We start from the raw sequence: 19,650 nt of genomic DNA on the forward strand, positions 1-19,650 counted from the left end.
AGATCCCAGGGTGGCACCAGGGGTGACCTAGGAGGATGTAATATTTTGGCACCACTCAGGAACCTGACGATGAGATTCTCGCTGCACTCTGTGCTTTCCCACTGACCGGCCATCCACTGCATCGTGATGGGCTGTGATAGCAGTCACATACACTTTCAAGGTGGAGGGTGACAGCCTACACTCCAACCTCTCTTGCAGGAAGGAAAGCACTACTCGAATCGTGCATCTTCGGGGGTCTTCTCGGCAAGAAGAACACCAGTTCACGAATAGACTCCACTTCAGTGCATAGGCTTGCCTTGTAGAAGAGGCTCTTGCCTGGGAGGTGTTGTCTACCACCGCCGGTGGCAGGTCACTTAAGTCTGCCACGTCCCGTCCAGGAGCCACACGTGGAGGTCCCAGAGATCTGGACGTGGGTGCCGTATGGTGCCGAGCCCCTGAGAAAGGAGGTCCTTCCTCAGAGGGATGTGCAAGGGAGGGGCATGAGTTCCGAAAACCAGGTCCGGGTGGGCCAGTAAAGTGCAACCAGCAGGACCTGTTCCTCGTCCTCACTGACCTTGCTCAGTGTCTGTGCGAGAAAGCTCACTGGGGGAAACGCATACTTGCGTAGAGCCTGAGGCCAGCTGTGTGCCAGTGCGTCTGTGCCGAGGGGGCCTCGGTCAGGGATTAATACAGCTGGCAGTGGGAGGACTCGTGGGAAGCACACAGGTCTACCTGGGCTTCCCCGAATCGACTCCAGATCAGCCGTATCGTCTCGGGATGGAGTCGTCATTCTCCGGGGAACGTGAGCTGTCATGAGAGCGCATTGGCTGCATGATCAAGCTCCCCTGGGATGTGGATGGCACGCAGCGACTTGCGCCGTGTCTGAGTCCAGAGGAGGAGATGGCGGTTGAGTTATGAGATGTGACGTGATCGTAGACAACCCTGCCAGCTGATGTACAAAACAGTCACATTGTTATCCATGTGGACGAACACGTGCTTGCCATACAGCAGTGGCCGAAACCGCTGCAAGGCTAGTAGCACTGCCAGCAACTTAAGGCAGTTGATTTGCCAAAGCAGTCGAGGCCCTGTCCAGAACCCAGAGGCTGCCTGCCCATTGCATGTAGCGCCCCAGCCCACAATGGGGGCATCTGTCGTGACAACGACATGCCGAGACACTTGTTCTAAGGGCATGCCAGCCTTTAGAAAGACAAGGTCTGCCCAGGGACTGAATGAGCGGCATCACGTCGGCGTGATGGTCACGCAAACTGTACCGCAGTGCCATGCCCATCTCGGGACTCGGGAGTGTAACCAGTGCTGAAGTTGTCTCATATGAAGCAATCCATGTGGCGCAAATGCGGCTGCGGATGCCATATGCCCTAGGAGCCTCTGAAAGTGTTTCAGTGGTACCACTGTCCTGCCTCTGAAAGAACTCGTTGTTGAGACGCGCCGTCATACTCACCAAGTCTAACTCCATACCAAGAAAAGAGATTCTTTGCACAGGGGAGAGCTTGCTCTTTTCCCAGTTGACCAGAAGCCCCAACTGGCTGAGGTGCCGGAGCACCAGGTCCCTGTGATCACACAACTGTTCTTGAGAACGGGCCATGCTTGAGATAGTTGAGGATCCTTATGCCCACTTCTCATAATGGGGTAAGGGCACCCTCTGCGATCTTCGTAAAGACACGAGGGGACAGGGACAGCCCGAAGGGGAGGACCCTGTACTGCCATGCCCGACCCTCAAACCGAAAGAACGGGCTGCGCTGAGGAAAAATCAAGACATGAAAGTAAGCGTCCTTCAAGTCGAATGCTGCAAACCAATCCTGGGGCTAGATACATCTGCATCAACATCTTGAATGGAAGGTTGTAAAGGGCCCGATTCAAGACTTGCAGATCCAGGACTGGCCGAAGGCCACCGTCTTTCTTGGGTACGATGAAGCAAGGGATGTACTCTACCCCTGCCTCATCTCGGCTGGAGGAGCAGGCTCGATCAATGCACCTGCGGTGGTGCAGCGGTGGGAAGTCATGCTGGATGGCACAGAAGGCATCACGTCCTGGCTCATCACAGCAGGACTCCCCGTGTCCCCGGAGGGACTGGCCAGAGATGCATGGAGAGGTCCCCGAGCTGCAATCTCTTGGCTGCTGGCAATAGGGGGCGTTGTGGGCGAGAGTGAGGAGGACGCACATCGCCCACTGTCAACCCACGAGCCTGGTTACCCGGAGGAAACTGCTCTACCTTGAAACTATGGCGGAACAGATCCAGGATTCTCTGCCCGGCCCTTCTCCAGGGGAAGGAGTGGTGCTATACTCACCATGTCCTCTGAAAGAGCAGCTTACCATGTCCCGGGGTTACCCTTGTCAGGGCCGCCACGTCGTCTTTTTAGAGGACTTAGGGGCCGGCTGAAACACAGGAGGCGCCGCACTCCTGCGGGAGGCTCACTTCGGAGGACGTAGAAGGGTGCCCATGGCGATGAGCAGACTTGGGCATGGAATGGAACGGAATGGTGGCAGGTAGAGAATCATGTTGGGGCAGGATATGCTGGATGGCCTCGGTCTGCTTCTGTGCTGCTGAGGACTGTTGGGCACAGTCCTCGACAGCGTCGCTGAGCAGGCCAGCCTGGGAGACGGGAGAGTCAAGAAAGTGTACTTTGTTGACGTCTCTCATCTTGACCAGATTGAGCCAAAGATGGCGCTCTTGGACCACTAACGTGGACATTGCCTCCCCGAGGGACTACGTCGTGACTTTCATCGCCTAGGGGTCGAGGTCAGTCGCCAAGCACAGCTCCTGCATCAACCTCGGGTCGGGACCGACACGACCCACAATGCTGGGACCGACACGAGCCGGGCCAGTGAAACAACTCGGGAGCCACACGAGACAGCCGCTGCAAGAGGAGTGAGAGGGAGAAGCTCTCACTGTAATCCTCAGATCTCCCAGAGCACTAGACGGCGAGCGCATGAACCATCTACGAATGTAGCTTCAGCACGCTGGATGCCCAGACACTGAAGACAACGATCATGGCCGTTGACAGAAGACAGGTAACGATCGCAACCAAGAGGACATGGATGGAGCGGCATCTTTAAAAAGACCCGAGCCGTCCGTGATTTGCTCTTTTAGAGAAACTGCTCTTTTAGTTGAAGCGCCCAGGGGAATCGCTAATGACAGGGACGTAATGTATGCGACGTAATGCCCACCAAAACAGCCTCTTCTCTTTCCAGCTCTCAGAAACGATTGGCTTTGTGGAGTTGAAATTCATTCACTCACTCGGCTCCGAAGCAAAAATCTGATGAGTGGATGCACCTGTTGCCTCTTTATACCCGTATGCATGGGGAGTGGCTCAGGTATGCAAAGTCCACTAGCCAAGTTTCACTAGCGTTTGAGATGATTGGGTCATCGTCATATGTAACTCGAAGTGACCGACAGATAGGGAACACCTGTTTACTCCCATTGAAACGCTTGGAAGAGCAAGGAAAAACGTTAATATAACTCTGATTGGATTCATCTGAAAGAATAAAGTTATATACACCTATAGGATGCTTTGAGGGTAAGAAAAACATGGGCTAATTTTCATTTTTGAGTGAACTATCCCTTTAAGATGGATTTTATGGATTAAGAAACTTTCATTAATGTTGTCATGTATAACAAATTTGCATCAAAATTAAATTAATTACAATACTTTTGACAATGAACAATTGTCTACAAACACTAGAAAAAGTGAAGAATAATTGGGAATCATTTAAAGAAACGGTTACACATTTTATTTACCTATTAGATCTTTAATGCCATTTTACTCTCTAGGCTTTCCTTGATCTTAATTATATGATGTCATTACATTGCTGTCTTGCCTTCAGCCAGTCACTGCACTGCTCATCATGGTTTCGAGTATCGATGTATCTGCCCTTTCCAATGAACATGTCAACACGCAGTAATCTCAGATAATGTAATCTATATATTTTAATCAAATTTGCTAACTTGTTTGAAGAACCAAATTAGCAAGAGATCTGTTATCATGATTAAAACATCTAGCATTTGTCAAATCATCTCCGATGTCTTAAGCAAGGTATGAAAAACAGACCCATGGTTTGCTTGTTTTTTTTTTTTTCTTTTGTTATTCCAGTGTTTGTTTCAAGTATATATTTTTAATAAAAGGACAGCTGCGTTTAGATCCTCATCTCAACGCTCTCTTTGTGGCAATAACATAGACTTAAGTGTGCACTGAATAGATGGGTTCTCAATACTAATAATCTTCAGCATCTTCACATACAGTTGTTGTGCTGTATCTCAGATTTTGTTTTACTGGGCATACCTGTTGTTGTTGGAAGTGTTGATGTTGGTGTTATTGGTGGTGGTGATGGTGATGATGATGGTACTGTTGGAACTGAAGAAAACTGACTTTGACATGAAAATTGACTGTATCCTATGCATGGATAATATTTGTATTCATTTTTGTTATATCCTTCCCAACAAGCACATGAATAGTTTCTGTTTTAATTGGAACAGTTAATATTCGGTCCACAGTTAATATTCGGTCCACACATCAACAATGAAATTATTATGCGGGTGGTGCTTTATTGGGACAAGAACACCCTCCCTACAACTAACCCTACTTCCCAACTTGTGTTTTACTGGCCATACCTGTTGTTGTGTTTCTTCTTGTTGTTGGAGGTGTTGATGGTATTGTTATTGGTGGTGGTGTTGATGATGGTACTGCTGGAATTGAAGAAAATTGACATGACTTTGAAATGGACTTTACAGTTATACACTCAGGGCCGTGCACAGGGGGGTGGCCCGGTGGCTAGTGCCACTGCCCCTCTGCCCTCATCAGCTGAGGTGCCCCTCTCTCACCAAACCCACCCCCGCTATCACCCCAGCTCAAAGCATTCTGTTACCGCTCCGCTATAGATCCACTGATTCCGTGAATTGGCTCCGTGTTTTTCCGCCACTCTGCGGCATCACTCACAATCTGTGTGCCCGCTCGCTGGAGATGGCAGTTCTTCCCGAAAGTCGATGCATTAACAGCTAGATGCATTGCAATCCACATTACAGTCAGTGGTTGATCTGTTGAATTAGTCATTTGGTAGCTTGTTTTTGTATTTCTATCGGTAATGATTTGCTCTGGGTCTTCTAAAATTCGTAACAACTTGTATAGAATATCCACATTCTTAGAATGTCTAATCAAATTATTGTAGGCCTACCCGATTAGATCTAATATAAATAACACCAAATTTGCTGTTGTTGGCACATTTTGTAGAAAAAAAAATGCCTTCACAAAAAAGGAGAAAGAGAAAGAGTGAGAAAGAGCAAAGGGAGGCTGCTTAAGGCAGTTCAACATCGCAAACATGAATTCAAAGCTACAGCAAGCCAGCAGGTAAATCATCATATAGAATATTTAGCAGTTTGTCACACTTTAATTCTTGCTATTAAGTATATTTCCCATTATAATCACTTGTCTTAGTTACTAGTTACTATAAATTCTACATTCATTATAAAGTCTTTATCATCACTTTTGATCCATTTAAAGCATCCTTGCTAAATAATAGTATTAATTTCTATCATTTCTTTCCAATATACTGACTCCAAGCTTTTGAATGGTTATAGTGTATAAATGCTGATCTTTGGATATTTCTATTCATCAAAGAATCCTGAAAAAAATCTACTCAACTCTTTTAAATATTGATGATAATATTATTAATAATAATAATAATAATAATAAATGTTTCTTGAGCAGCAAATCAGAATATTAGAATGATTTCTGAAGGATCATGTGACACTGAAGAGTAATGATGCTGAAAATGTAGCTTTGATCACCGAAATAAATTACATTTTAAAATATATTCAAATAAAAATCAGTTATTTGAAATAGTAAAAATATTAAAACATTTAACTGTTTTTGCTGTACTTTGGATAAAAAAAAATGCAGCCTTGGTGAGCAGAAAAAGCTTCTTTAAAAATCATAAAAAATCATAAAAAACTTTTGACTGGTAGTATTTGTAACAACCGGATAATGTGTATTGACAAGCACCCACCCCCTAAGTGCCCCTCAAAATGTCTGTGCACGGCCCTGTATACACTATACAGTTGATTGGTGCCGAACATGATGCAGGGCCCTTAAATTCAAGATATTGGGGAGAATGCCTCTGTATGAGTTTTTGTCTCATTTATATCATATGATATAGTTAAGCAATATCACACGAGCAACGATCTATCTAATATGTATTTCATGCTCAGCCAAATCTGATGAGCAGTTAATTAGATTAATTACCTGACACATTGTGTAATTGATTAAAAATTTGAGAAAGAGAAAGAGTACAGTGACTGGCATGTGAGCAAAATTTCATGATATACAAATGTCTAAATAAAATATACCTCTACATGTGTTATTGATGCTGATGGAGAGACTTGAGTTTGTTGCAGTGAATCCATCCAGACATGAGCAATTGTAACTTCCCATTTCATTTGTGCAGTTGGAATTTGGACCACATACAAATGGACTGAACAGACATTCATTTATATCTGGAAAGAGAATAACACATTTATGAACAATATCTTCAATATTTATAATCATTTTTCTACAATCTACAGTATTTATCTGAAGTACAGTATTTATCTGAAGTATACGTATAGTTTGTATTTTCTAGTTTATGTATAGGTAAAGAAAAAAAAAATTATATATAGTATATTTATAGTCAAAATCTATCAGTAGGATAATTGTGTACAGGTTTATATTGTTTTACTCCATTGTTGTATGCCTGTATTTATGTAGCACCGTGGTCCTGTGGGGCATGACATTTCGTTCCACTGTATGCCCCTGCATGTAGCGGAATGACAATAAAGCTCAACTTGAACTTGACTTGACTTAATTACAGAAAAAATATATAATTAGAAAAAAATGTTTAAAATGCAAATAAATCTGAAAATCATGATAATGCAAATAAATGAATCGCACCTTTGCATGGGTTACTGCTATTAACAGTTTCATTCATTTTTGTAACGTTATATCCTTCCCGACAAGAGCGTGAATAGTTTACGAATAGTTTTCAGTGTTTGTTTCATGTATATATTTAATAAATGTTTTACTAACAAAGTTCGGGAGGAGCACGTTCATATAATCAACTAATTCAGCACAGGTTACTTAATAAGAATCACACACACACACACACACACACACACACACACACACACAGTGTGTGAGTTCTCTGGGTTCGGGCTATATTCCGAGCTCGGAGCCCTTCCCTCAGACAGCACGCCAAATACAGTATCTCACAGTACACCCCTCACATTTTTGTAAATATTTTATTATATCTTTTCATGTGACATGAAATGACACTTTGCTACAATGTAAAGTAGTGAGTGTACAGCTTGTATAACTGTCTAAATTCCCCTCAAAACACAGCCATTAATGTCTAAACCGCTGGCCACAAAAGTGAGTACACCCCAAAGTGAAAATGTCCAAATTGGGCCCAAAGTGTCAATATTTTGTGTGGCCACCATTATTCTCCAGCACTGCCTTAACCCTCTTTGGCAAGGAGTTCACCAGAGCTTCACAGGTTGCCATTGGAGTCCTCTTCCACTCCTCCATGACGACATCACGGAGCTGGTGGATGTTAGATACCTTGCGCTTCTCCACCTTCCGTTTGAGAATGCCCCACTGATGCTCAATAGGGTTTAGGTCTGGAGATATGCTTGGCCAGTCCATCACCTTTACCCTCAGCTTCTTTAGCAAGGCAGTGGTCGTCTTGGAAGTGTGTTTGGGGTCGTCTTCATGTTGGAATAGAAGGGAGGGTATCATGCTCTGCTTCAGTATGTCACAGTACATGTTGGCATTCATGGTTCCCTCAATGAACTGTAGCTCCCCAGTGCCGGCAGCACTCATGCAGCCCCAGACCATGACACTCCCACCACCACGCTTGACTGTAGGCAAGACACACTTGTCTTTGTACTCCTCACCTGGTTGCCGCCACACACGCTTGACACCATCTGAACCAAATAAGTTTATCTTGGTCTCATCAGACCACAGGACATGGTTCCAGTAATCCATGACCTTAGTCTGCTTGTCTTCAGCAAACCGTTTGAGGGCTTTCTTGTGCATCATCTTTAGAAGAGGCTTCCTTCTGGGACGACAGCCATGCAGACCAATTTGATGCAGTGTGCGGCGTATGGTCTGAGCACTGACAGGCTGACCCCCCCACCCCTTCAACCTCTGCAGCAATGCTGGCAGCACTCATATGTCTATTTCCGAAACACAACCTCTGGATATGACGCTGAGCACGTGCACTCAACTTCTTTGCTCAACCATGGCGAGGCCTGTTCTGAGTGAAACCTGTCCTGTTAAACCGCTGTATGGTCTTGGCAATCTTCTTATAGCCTACGCCATCTTTATGTAGAGCAACAATTATTGTTTTCAGATCCTCAGAAAGTTGTTAGTGAAACACTAACGAGTCACATGACACCGGGGAGAGAAAATGGCTAATTGGGCCCAATTTGGACATTTTCACTTAGGGGTGTACTTACTTTTGTGTTGAGTTATTTTGAGGGAACAGCAAATTTACACTGTTATACAAGCCGTACACTCACTACTTTACATTGTAGCAAAGTGTCATTTCTTCAGTGTTGTCACATGAAAAGATATAATAAAATATTTACAAAAATGCGAGGGGTGTACTCAGTACCGTTTCTAGGCATAGGCGAGCTAGGCGGTCGCCTAGGGCGCCACCAGCTGAAGGGGCGCCAATGAGTGCACGTACTGCCGCTACATTTTAACAGGGCTGTGATAAAGAGTGGCACAGTCACCCTGAAATATGACTGCCGCCCCCACTGGATTTCCAACATCATTGGGCTAGAGTACTGTCAATCTGACGATGCCTGTATGCCATTGGATCAGAGTGCTCTCAATTGGTGCCTGATCGTTGCATGCTTGCATTTGGAGCGCTCATCAACGCCATTAGATGAATGGGCTCTGTCAGTGTTTTGGCAAGGTAACGCTTTTTTTGTTTTTTTTTGCCATGCAATAAAGCTAAGTTCAAAGGCCAATTTAAAATATTGGTACAGTAAATAAAGTGCACAAAATCAGTATTTTGTTTAGGCAGTATTTGTGGCAGTGGATAAATCGTGTTGCGAGATTTGTCCAAAAGGTGTGCGTTTTTGCGCCAATGCATTGTTAAAGGCTCTGCGTGTCATGTAATATTCCCATATAAACTTCAACAGCCAATTAAAAAAATAGTAAAGTATAGTAAAATTCGCTAATTCACGAGATCAATGCATCCTTTATCAAACTGCTTTGTCGAGTTTAATACATCCTTATGGAGGTGTCGAAATCCTGATCAATTCATTCACTTCTAACAGCACTTAATGGGAGAAGCGTCATACACATAGAGGGCAGAGCGTCACGTTATTTAAAGGGGAAGTTCATGCTTTAATGAGTAGCAAAGGATTAAGTTGCTGTATTGATTACTTTTATGCCACTGATCAGGCTTTTATATGTAGTTTGGGGCAACAAAGGGTTTTATAGGTTTGACTGAAATAATAATGCAATAACTGACACTTTAAATCAATGTTTCAAGCAACAACAACAAAACAATTGAACAAAAAACAGATAAAGACAAAAAGTAGCTATTGATAGTATATAAACATGTATCCAAATCCAAATGTAATAAAATTAATTTATGTGTGATTTATGTGTAAATTATGTGCTATGTTTTAGCTACTAGGGATTGTTAAATAGGGCTATACAGGCATCTAGTGGCAATACAATGATATTACAGATAATAAATTGTGCAAAATGTTTATTTTAAGTCAATTTACAAATAATGCATTCAGATTTGTGGAACTCAATCTCCACAAATTAGTATCGTTACTATGACAACCAATTTAAATGTAACAAGAAACTGGTGTCTGAAAAGAATATATATGTATCTATATATATATATATATATATATATATATATATATATATAATTTGGGGGGGCGCCAATAGGGATTTCGCCTAGGGCGTCAAATTGGCTAGAAACGGCCCTGGGTGTACTCACTTCTGTGAGATACTGTATGTTACATTATGCCAGTAGGTGGCTGTTACAACCCTTGGCTCAAAGGCAAGCAACACAAGGAGGGACACACGCAAACATAAGGCTCAATAAGAAAAGGCTTTATTAAGCTCAAAAGTAAATCAATATAATGAAACAAAAACACAACAGAAAAGATAACCATATTTTCGAAAACGTCAGCATCATCAGTGTGTAAAGCGGGGTGCCTGGCTGCTGGTGTAATGTGCTGTAGTAGCAAAGTGCTCAAAACAATACAAATCAAACCAAACACAACCCAGTGTTCCAAGTCCAAGCCCCAGCCTCCTTTGCCTACCACAGTGGCAGGTATACTCAATGAATTGCAGATTGGAGTGAGTCATAGGCGGAGCCACCAATCACAAAGCGCCCAATTTCCAACAACGGGAACCGTCACAGTGGCAAACAGTGACTGTTAAATGTATTTGATTTCTGAATCATTCAAGAGATTCATTCAAAAACTCTGGACTAAACAAATCCTCAGTTTTTATTTATAATTTTTTTTAGTGAGGCCCCCTACATAATGAATTCATTTAAATTAACAAATAGACTCATTTAAAACATTTTAGACATTTATAAATAGACTCATTCACAACATTAAATAAAACATTTGTCAGAAACTCAAATTACATTTTTTGTTTGGTTGTCTAATGTTTGTTTTCAGAATCGTGGGAGAATCATAGCATAAATACATAGGCTAACATATCCGACATCTTTAGTACTGTTTATAGCCTATTACATGTTACTATGTATGTTCATGAACTATGTAAATATCAACCCCCACCCGCTTCTTTCTTTTGGTTCGTTCCGCAATCCATGCATAGGACGTACGCGTCGTGCATGCGCCGGTGATTCGTGACGAATGCAGAAGCACGGAGGAGAGACAGCAAAACAAAAAGTCACGAATTTGAAGCACAAAATGGGGATTTGTAAATAAAAATGTGTGATGATTTTGATATAAGCCAAGAGGAGACTGGAGACCATAAGGCTGCTAAAGGAGGTGGGAATCAGAGGACAGGCTCAGCGGAAGACCATCAAAGACCTTGCAACTGCTACCGAAAGAAGCAGTCACTGGCTGTGGCTGAAGTGGAAGGAGACTGTATGGGCGCCCAAGTGACCTCATGGAGCCTCTGGTGCGACACACACCCAGGTCTGATCAGCCTGTGGTGGGCCAGCCTCGGGTGAGGGTGTATTGTGATTAAAAGGCCGAAACACCCAATGAGGCCGAGGTGCACAACTGATGATGTGTCATATTGGAGGCACCAGGCGGTCATCTCCCAAGCCAACCCCACCCAAGAGGACATCTCCAACAACAGTGCTTGCTGAATATCGAGGGATTTTTAACATCTAGTCCTAGTAAATATATATCCTTTGGTAAAGTAAGCACACTTTGCTTTCTTTGCTCCTGTAAACAAACTCGCGTGACTACCATATCTCAGAGACGCGTGTTTGACGCGTACATCTTACATCATCCGCCAGAACGGATTTATAACATTTTAAATATGGATATTTTTCTAAAAAAAAACGCATCAATTCGCTACAGGAGGTCTTTATTCACCCCCCGGAATCGAGCGAGGCATGTTTTATTATGGATGTGCGCACTTTATTTTACTACTTTTGGACTGTTGAAAAGAAACGTCTCGGTTGCGTACGTAACCCTCGTTCCCTGATGGAGGGAACGGAGAAGTTATGTTGATGACGACATTAGGGGTCCATGGAAAGCGCCACAACCTGAACCCCGTCACAACCCTGTGGCATTGCAAATGCTGACAAGCAGCCGCGTGTCAGACAAATGCTATGAAAAGGTCATAACCTTCCCACCGCCCCAGCGCAAATTCGCTGACCTTGGTACCCGCAGGGACCAAAGGTGAGCATATCACTGCTGGTGACAGCCAAGCCGCTGTTCCTTTCACCACAGAAATTTCTTAATAGAAGGAATTTCAACCTTCAACCCAAATGAAAGATTGCTTCAAGTTTTTCCTGTTAGTTGTTACAGCTTGGCAGTAACAATGGGGAAGCAAGCCTTCTGGAGAAGGGCACTATAGAGACCACATCCCACTCGTAGGGAGGTAACATGTGGAGACAGATATGGACTGACCCAGGCCTGGGGCAGTACTACATATGGAATGGGTCTCTGAGGCAGGTCCTACCTGTGAGTAGGGATGGAGCGACTGCCAGCAGAGACTGACAGAATGATCTGTCAAGGGAAGACCGTGGAAGAATACACATATGGGATCACCCGAAGGGAATCAAGCCATATGGACACCTAGCCCAGTACAGGGGCTGACCGGAGACCTGGGCAAGCTAACACCGATACTGGGCCTGGCGTCAGACTGCTCTGCCCAGTCTGACTGCCGGGGATGCTGGAGAATACTCTACCAGGGTTCGCCGTTCGGGGAACTTACTGGAGGAGGAAAAAAGGCGCTCGCATACCCGGGTGAGAGGGAATGGTGCAGCAAGCATGACACCACAAGTTCACCACCTGATCGCGAAAAGGCATGGTGGGAACCTTGGGCACGTATCCAGGCCGGGGTCTCAGGACAACATGAGAGTAGGCCGACCCGAACACAAGGTACTCTTCGCTAACCGAAAATGCTTGGTGATCCCCGGCCCTCTTGATGGAAGGAGTGTTGTCTTAGCAGACTGGAATTTAAGCTCTACTGAATCCAGCGGCTCAAAGGGACCGCTCTGAAGTCCAGCCAGAACGATAGAGAGATCCATTAGCGTACCGTGGGGTTTCAGTCAGGGTCTTCAGTAAGCAACTGTAAACTACATGTACACATCTTACACATCTTTGTTACAGCTAACGCAGCCATATGCATATAATACACATATTATGCCGCACACAGGCTCTCAACAACAATGACGCTGATCAACAATTTCAACAGTAGGCTAGATTAGGGTGGGGTAAATGCAGAGTAAATTTCCCTACATGGTCAGTAAAAGTAATCCACCAATACACGGTTCACTATGCACATTCACGTCACTCTAAAATGACGATGCGACAAAAGCAGCAAAACTGTACAAACGCTGGACATCCACACACCACACCACAGTATTAACAACACACCACATACACCTCCATAACAATGTGCATGCTACAATACTCATCAAATAATAAAGCACTCACCTGTCACTTTTAAATAAAGTCCATGGGTCTGTCATTCCATGTCCCTTTACTCGGTTTAAAAAGTAAACACGGCCAACAAAATAACTTGTGCTTGGTGTTAGCTGTTAGCCACTCATAGCACTCATAGTTGCAGTCTTTGAAATGGCGCATAAAAACTTTGCTGGCCTTTGTTAGCGAATTCATTTTAGGTCTTCCTTTCTCAGTTATTCTCTTTTGTCTGCAAAAGAGCGCCTTGAAAAGGCTTTTTTAGTAGATCAGCAACAAGAGTAGGCGCCGATGACTGCGGCTGTCATTTTCTTTTCATTGAATTTCATGTCATTGAACGTCAAAATTTGATTGGCTGATGATTCTGTCACTAATCCTCGTAACAAATCAGATGTGACGTCTTTCAACAAAAGGGTAGCACTATCTGTAGTGCTGGCCTCAGACTTTTTTTATGTAGGATATTCCAGTTCAACCTCAACTAAACTAATCATAGGCAATTTCATGGACATGACACAAATGAAAATGATACCTAAATAATCAATAAAAACATTTTTCACACAATTGTATTTTTTATAGGGCCAGCAGAGAAAGCCCTGCTGTCCCTGATGGCCCACCATTGGAGAGATCCCAGGGTGGCACCAGGGGTGACCTAGGAGGATGTAACATTTTGGCACCACTCAGGAACCTGACGATGAGATTCTCGCTGCACTCTGTGTTTTCCCACTGATCGGCCATCCACTGCATCGTGATGGGCTGTGATAGCAGCCACATACACTTTCAAGGTGGAGGGTGACAGTCTACGCTCCAACCTCTCTTGCAGGAAGGAAAGCACTACTCGAATCGTGCATCTTCGGGGGTCTTCTCGGCAAGAAGAACACCAGTTCACTAATAGACTTTACTTCAGTGCAGTCACAGTGCAGTCACTTAAGTCTGCCACGTCCCGTCGAGGAGCCACACGTGGAGGTCCCAGAGATCTGGACATGGGTGCCGTATGGTGCCGAGCCCCTGAGAAAGGAGGTCCTTCCTCAGTGGGATGTGCCAGGGAGGGGCATGAGTTCCGAAAACGGGATGGAGTCGTCATTCTCTGGGGAACGTGAGCTGTCATGAGAGCGTATTGGCTGCACGATCAAGCTCCCCTGAGATGTGGATGGCACGCAGCGACTTGCTCTGCGTCTGACTCCAGAGGAGAAGATGGCGGGTGAGTTATGAGATGTGACGTGATCGTAGACAACCCTGCCAGCTGATGTACAAAACAGTCACATTGTTATCCGTGTGGATGAACACGTGCTTGCCATGCAGCAGTGGCCAAAACCGCCGCAAGGCTAGTAGCACTGCCAGCAACTTAAGGCAGTTGATTTGCTAAAGCAGTCGAGGCCCTGTCCAGAACCCCGAGGCTGCCTGCCCATTGCATGTAGCGCCCCAGCCCACAATGGGGGCATCTGTCGTGACAACGACATGCCGAGACACTTGTTCTGAGGGCACGCCAGCCTTTAGAAAGACAAGGTCTGCCCAGGGGCTGAATGAGCGGCGTCTCACCAAGTCTAACTCCATAACAAGAATAAAGATTCTTTGCACGGGGGAAAGCTTGCTCTTTTCCCAGTTGACCAGAAGCCCCAACTGGCTGAGGTGCCGGAGCACCAGGTCCCTGTGATCACACAACTGTTCTTGAGAACGAGCCATGCTCGAGATAGTTGAGGATCCTTATGCCCACTTCTCATAATGGGGTAAGGGCACCCTCTGCGATCTTCATAAAGACACGAGGGGACAGGGACAGCCTGAAGGGGAGGACCCTGTACTGCCATGCCCGACCCTCAAACGCAAACCGAAAGAACGGCTGCACTGAGGAAAAATCAAGACATGAAAGTAAGCTTCCTTCAAGTCGACCACTGCAAACCAATCCTGGGGCTAGATACATCTGTGTCAACATCTTGAATGGAAGCTTGTAAAGGGCCCGATTCAAGACTTGCAGATCTAGGACTGGCCGAAGGCCACCGTCTTTCTTGGGTACGATGAAGCAAGGGATGTAATCCCCTGCCTCATCACGGCTGGAGGGGCAGGCTCGATCGATGCACCTGCGGTGGTGCAGTGGAGGGAAGTCATGCTGGATGGCACAGAAGGCATCGCGTCCTGGCTCATCACAGCAGGACTCCCCGTGTCCCCGGAGGGACTGGCCAGAGATGCTTGGAGAGGCATTGCGTCCCCGAGCTGCAATCTCTTGGCCGCTGGCGATAAGGGGCGTTGTGGGCGAGAGTGAGGAGGACGCACATCGCCCACTGTCAACCCACGAGCCTGGTTACCCGGAGGAAACTGCTCTACCTTGAAACTATGGCTGAACAGATCCAGGATTCTCTGCCCGGCCCTCCTCCAGGGGAAGGAATGGTGCTATACTCACCATGTCCTCTGAAAGAGCAGCTTACCATGTCCCGGGGGTTGCCCTTGTCAGGGCCGCCACGTCGTGTTTTTAGAGGACTTAGGGGCCGGCTGAAACACGGGAGGCGCCGCACTCCTGCGGGAGGCTCACTTAGGAGGACGCAGGAGGGCGCACATGGTGATGAGCAGACTTGGGCATGGAATGGAACGGAATGGTGGCAGGTAGAGAATCATGTCGGGGCAGGATATGCTGGATGGCCTCGGTCTGCTTCTGTGCTGCTGAGGACTGCTGGGCACAGTCCTCGACAGCGTCGCTGAGCAGGCCAGCATGGGAGACGGGAGAGTCAAGAAAGTGTACTTTGTTGACGTCTCTCATCTTGACCAGGTTGAGCCAAAGACGGCGCTCTTGGACCACTAATGTGGACATCGCCTCCCCGAGGGACTACGTCGTGACTTTCATCACCCAGGGGGCGAGGTCAGTCGCCAAGCACAGCTCCTGCATCAACCTCGGGTCGGGACCGACACGACCCACAATGCTGGGACCGACACGAGCCGGGCCAGTGAAACACGAGACGCACGAGACAGCCGCTGCAAGGGGAGTGAGAGGGAGAAGCTCTCACTGTAATCCTCAGATCTCCCAGAGCACTAGCCAGCAATCCTCTGCTTATGACAGAGGATGCAGCTCTCATCCCCGTGAGGAGAGAGAGGCAAGATCGCAGCGCTGCCATACGCTCACAGTGAGCGCATGAACCATCTACGAATGTAGCTTCAGTGCGCTGGATGCCCAGACACTGAAGACAACGATCGTGGCCGCTGACAGAAGATAGGTAACGATCGCAACCAAGAGGACACGGATGGAGCGGCATCTTTAAAAAGACACGAGCCGTCCGTGATTTGCTCCTTTAGAGAAACTGCTCTTTTAGTTGAAGCGCCCAGGGGAATTGCTAATGACAGAGACACCGCTGTATGCGACGTAATGCCTTTACTTTTTTTTTTATTCCAGTGTTTGTTTCATGTATATATTTTTAATAAAAGGACAGCTGCGTTTAGATCCTCATCTCAACGCTCTCTTTGTGGCAATAACAGAGACTTAAGTGTGCATTGAATAGATGGGTTCTCAATACTAATAATCTTCAGCATCTTCACATACAGTTGTTGTGCTGTATCTCAGATTTTGTTTTACTGGGCATACCTGTTGTTGTTGGAGGTGTTGATGTTGGTGTTATTGGTGGTGGTGATGATGATGGTACTGTTGGAACTGAAGAAAACTGACTTTAACTTTGACATGAAAATTGACTGTATCCTATGCATGGATAATATTTGTATTCATTTTTGTGACGTTATATCCTTCCCAACAAGCACATGAATAGTTTCTGTTTTAATTGGAACAGTTAATATTCGGTCCACAGTTAATATGCGGTCCACACACCAACAATGAAATTATTATGTGGATGGCGCTTTATTGAGACAAGAACACCCTCCCTACAACTAACCCTACTTCCCAACTTGTGTTTTACTGGCCATACCTGTTGTTGTGTTTCTTCTTGTCGTTGGAGGTGTTGATGGTATTGTTATTGGTGGTGGTGTTGATGATGGTACTGCTGGAATTGAAGAAAATTGACATGACTTTGAAATGGACTTTACAGTTATACACTCAGGGCCGTGCACAGGGGGGTGGCCCGGTGGCTAGTGCCACTGCCCTCTGCCCTCATCAGCTGAGGTGCCCCTCTCTCACCAAACCCACCCCCGCTATCACCCCAGCTCAAAGCATTCTGTTACCGCTCCGCTATAGATCCACTGATTCCGTGAATTGGCTCCGTGTTTTTCCGCCACTCAGCGGCATCACTCACAATCTGTGTGCCCGCTCGGTGGAGATGGCAGTTCTTCCGGAAAGTCGATGCATTAACAGCTAGATGCATTGCAATCCACATTACAGTCAGTGGTTGATCTGCTGAATTAGTCATTTGGTAGCTTGTTTTTGTATTTCTATCGGTAATGATTTGCTCTGGGTCTTCTAAAAGTCATAACAACTTGTATAGAATATCCACATTCTTAGAATGTCTAATCAAATTATTGTAGGCCTACCCGATCAGATCTAATATAAATAACACCAAATTTGCTGTTGTTGGCACATTTTGTAGAAAAAAAAATGCCTTCACAAAAAAGGAGAAAGAGAAAGAGAGAGAAAGAGCAAAGGGAGGCTGCTTAAGGCAGTTCAACATCGCAAACATGAATTCAAAGCTCCAGCAAGCCAGCAGGCAAATCATCATATAGAATATTTAGCAGTTTGTCACACTTTAATTCTTGCTATTAAGTATATTTCCCATTATAATCACTTGTCTTAGTTACTAGTTACTATAAATTCTACATTCATTATAAAGTCTTTATCATCAATTTAAAGCATCCTTGCTAAATAATAGTATTAATTTCTATCATTTCTTTCCAATATACTGACTCCAAGCTTTTGAATGGTTATAGTGTATAAATGCTGCTCTTTGGATATTTCTATTCATCAAAGAATCCTGAAAAAAATCTACTCAACTGTTTTAAATATTGATGATAATAATAATAATAATAAATGTTTCTTGAGCAGCAAATCAGAATGTGACGCTGAAGAGTAATGATGCTGAAAATGTAGCTTTGATCACCAAAATAAATTACATTTTAAAATATATTCAAATAAAAATCAGTTATTTGAAATAGTAAAAATATTATATACCCCATTATGAGTATTTAACTGTTTTTGCTGTACTTTGGATCTAAAAAATGCAGCCTTGGTGAGCAGAAAAGGCTTCTTTAAAAATCATAAAAATCTTCAAAAACTTTTGACTAGTAGTATTTGTAACAACCGGATAATGTGTATTAACAAGCACCCACCCCCTAAGTGCCCCTCAAAATGTCTGTGCACGGCCCTGTATACACTATACAGTTGATTGGTGCCGAACATGATGCAGGGCCCTTAAATTCAAGATATTGGGGAGAATGCCTCTGTATGAGTTTTTGTCTAATTTATATCATATGATATAGTTAAGCAATATCACACGAGCAACGATCTATCTAATATGTATTTCATGCTCAGCCAAATCTGATGAGCAGTTAATTAGATTACGGTAATTAACTGACACATTGTGTAATTGATGAAAAATTTGAGAGAGAGAGAGTGAGTGAGAGAGAGAGAGAGAGAGAGAGAGAGAGAAAGAGAGTACAGTAACTGGCATGTGAGCAAAATTTCATGATATACAAATGTCTAAATAAAATATACCTCTACATGTGTTATTGATGCTGATGGGGAGACTTGAGTTTGTTGCAGTGAATCCATCCAGACATGAGCAATTGTAACTTCCCATTTCATTTGTGCAGTTGGAATTTGGACCACATACAGATGAGCTGAACAGACATTCCTTTATATCTGGAAAGGGAATAACACATTTATGAACAATATCTTGAATATTTATAATCATTTTTTAATTACAGAAAAATATATAATTAGGAAAAAAAAATTAAAATTCAAATAAATGAATTGCACCTTTGCATGGGTTACTGCTATTAACAGTTTCATTCATTTTTGTAACATTATATCCTTCCCGACAAGAGCATGAATAGTTTCCGAATAGTTTTCAGTGTTTGTTTCATGTATATATTTAATAAATGTTTTATTAACAAAGTTCGGGAGGAGCACGTTCATATAATCAACTAATTCAGCATAGGTTACTTAATTAGAATTACACACACACACACACACACACACACAGTGTGTGAGTTCTCTGGGTTCGGGCTATATTCCGAGCTCGGAGCACTTCCCTCGGACAGCACGCCAAATACAGTATCTCACAGAAGTGAGTACACCCCTCACATTTTTGTAAATATTTTATTATATCTTTTCATGAGACAACACTGAAGAAATGACACTTTGCTACAATGTAAAGTAGTGAGTGTACAGCTTGTATAACAGTGTAAATTTGCTGTCCCCTCAAAATAACTCAACACAGCCATTAATGTCTAAACCGCTGGCCACAAAAGTGAGTACACCCCTAAGTGAAAATGTCCAAATTGGGCCCAATTAGCCATTTTCTCTCCCTGGTGTCATGTGACTCGTTAGTGTTACAAGGTCTCAGGTGTGAATGGGGAGCAGGTGTGTT

General features: G+C 44.4%; 1 protein-coding gene across 3 annotated transcripts in view; it reads right to left on the reverse strand.

Annotated features, from left to right (window-relative positions):
- The window catches only part of LOC131527358 (adhesion G-protein coupled receptor F1-like), a 36,454-nt gene that overhangs the window by 16,596 nt on the left and 208 nt on the right, over nucleotides 1-19,650 (reverse strand). For 2 of the 3 annotated variants that reach the window (XM_058756398.1, XM_058756396.1), the window contains exons 2-7: nucleotides 18,774-18,920; nucleotides 17,038-17,112; nucleotides 16,704-16,769; nucleotides 6,338-6,484; nucleotides 4,607-4,681; nucleotides 4,278-4,349 (exon numbers count right to left, since the gene is read on the reverse strand). In XM_058756398.1, the coding sequence (XP_058612381.1) occupies nucleotides 4,278-4,349; nucleotides 4,607-4,681; nucleotides 6,338-6,484; nucleotides 16,704-16,769; nucleotides 17,038-17,112; nucleotides 18,774-18,920 (582 nt within the window). The remainder of the gene's footprint in view (nucleotides 1-4,277; nucleotides 4,350-4,606; nucleotides 4,682-6,337; nucleotides 6,485-16,703; nucleotides 16,770-17,037; nucleotides 17,113-18,773; nucleotides 18,921-19,650) is intronic. The other variant, XM_058756397.1, reaches the window with a different exon arrangement.

Source organism: Onychostoma macrolepis, chromosome 20, assembly GCF_012432095.1.
Source record: "Onychostoma macrolepis isolate SWU-2019 chromosome 20, ASM1243209v1, whole genome shotgun sequence".
Lineage (NCBI taxonomy): Eukaryota > Metazoa > Chordata > Actinopteri > Cypriniformes > Cyprinidae > Onychostoma > Onychostoma macrolepis.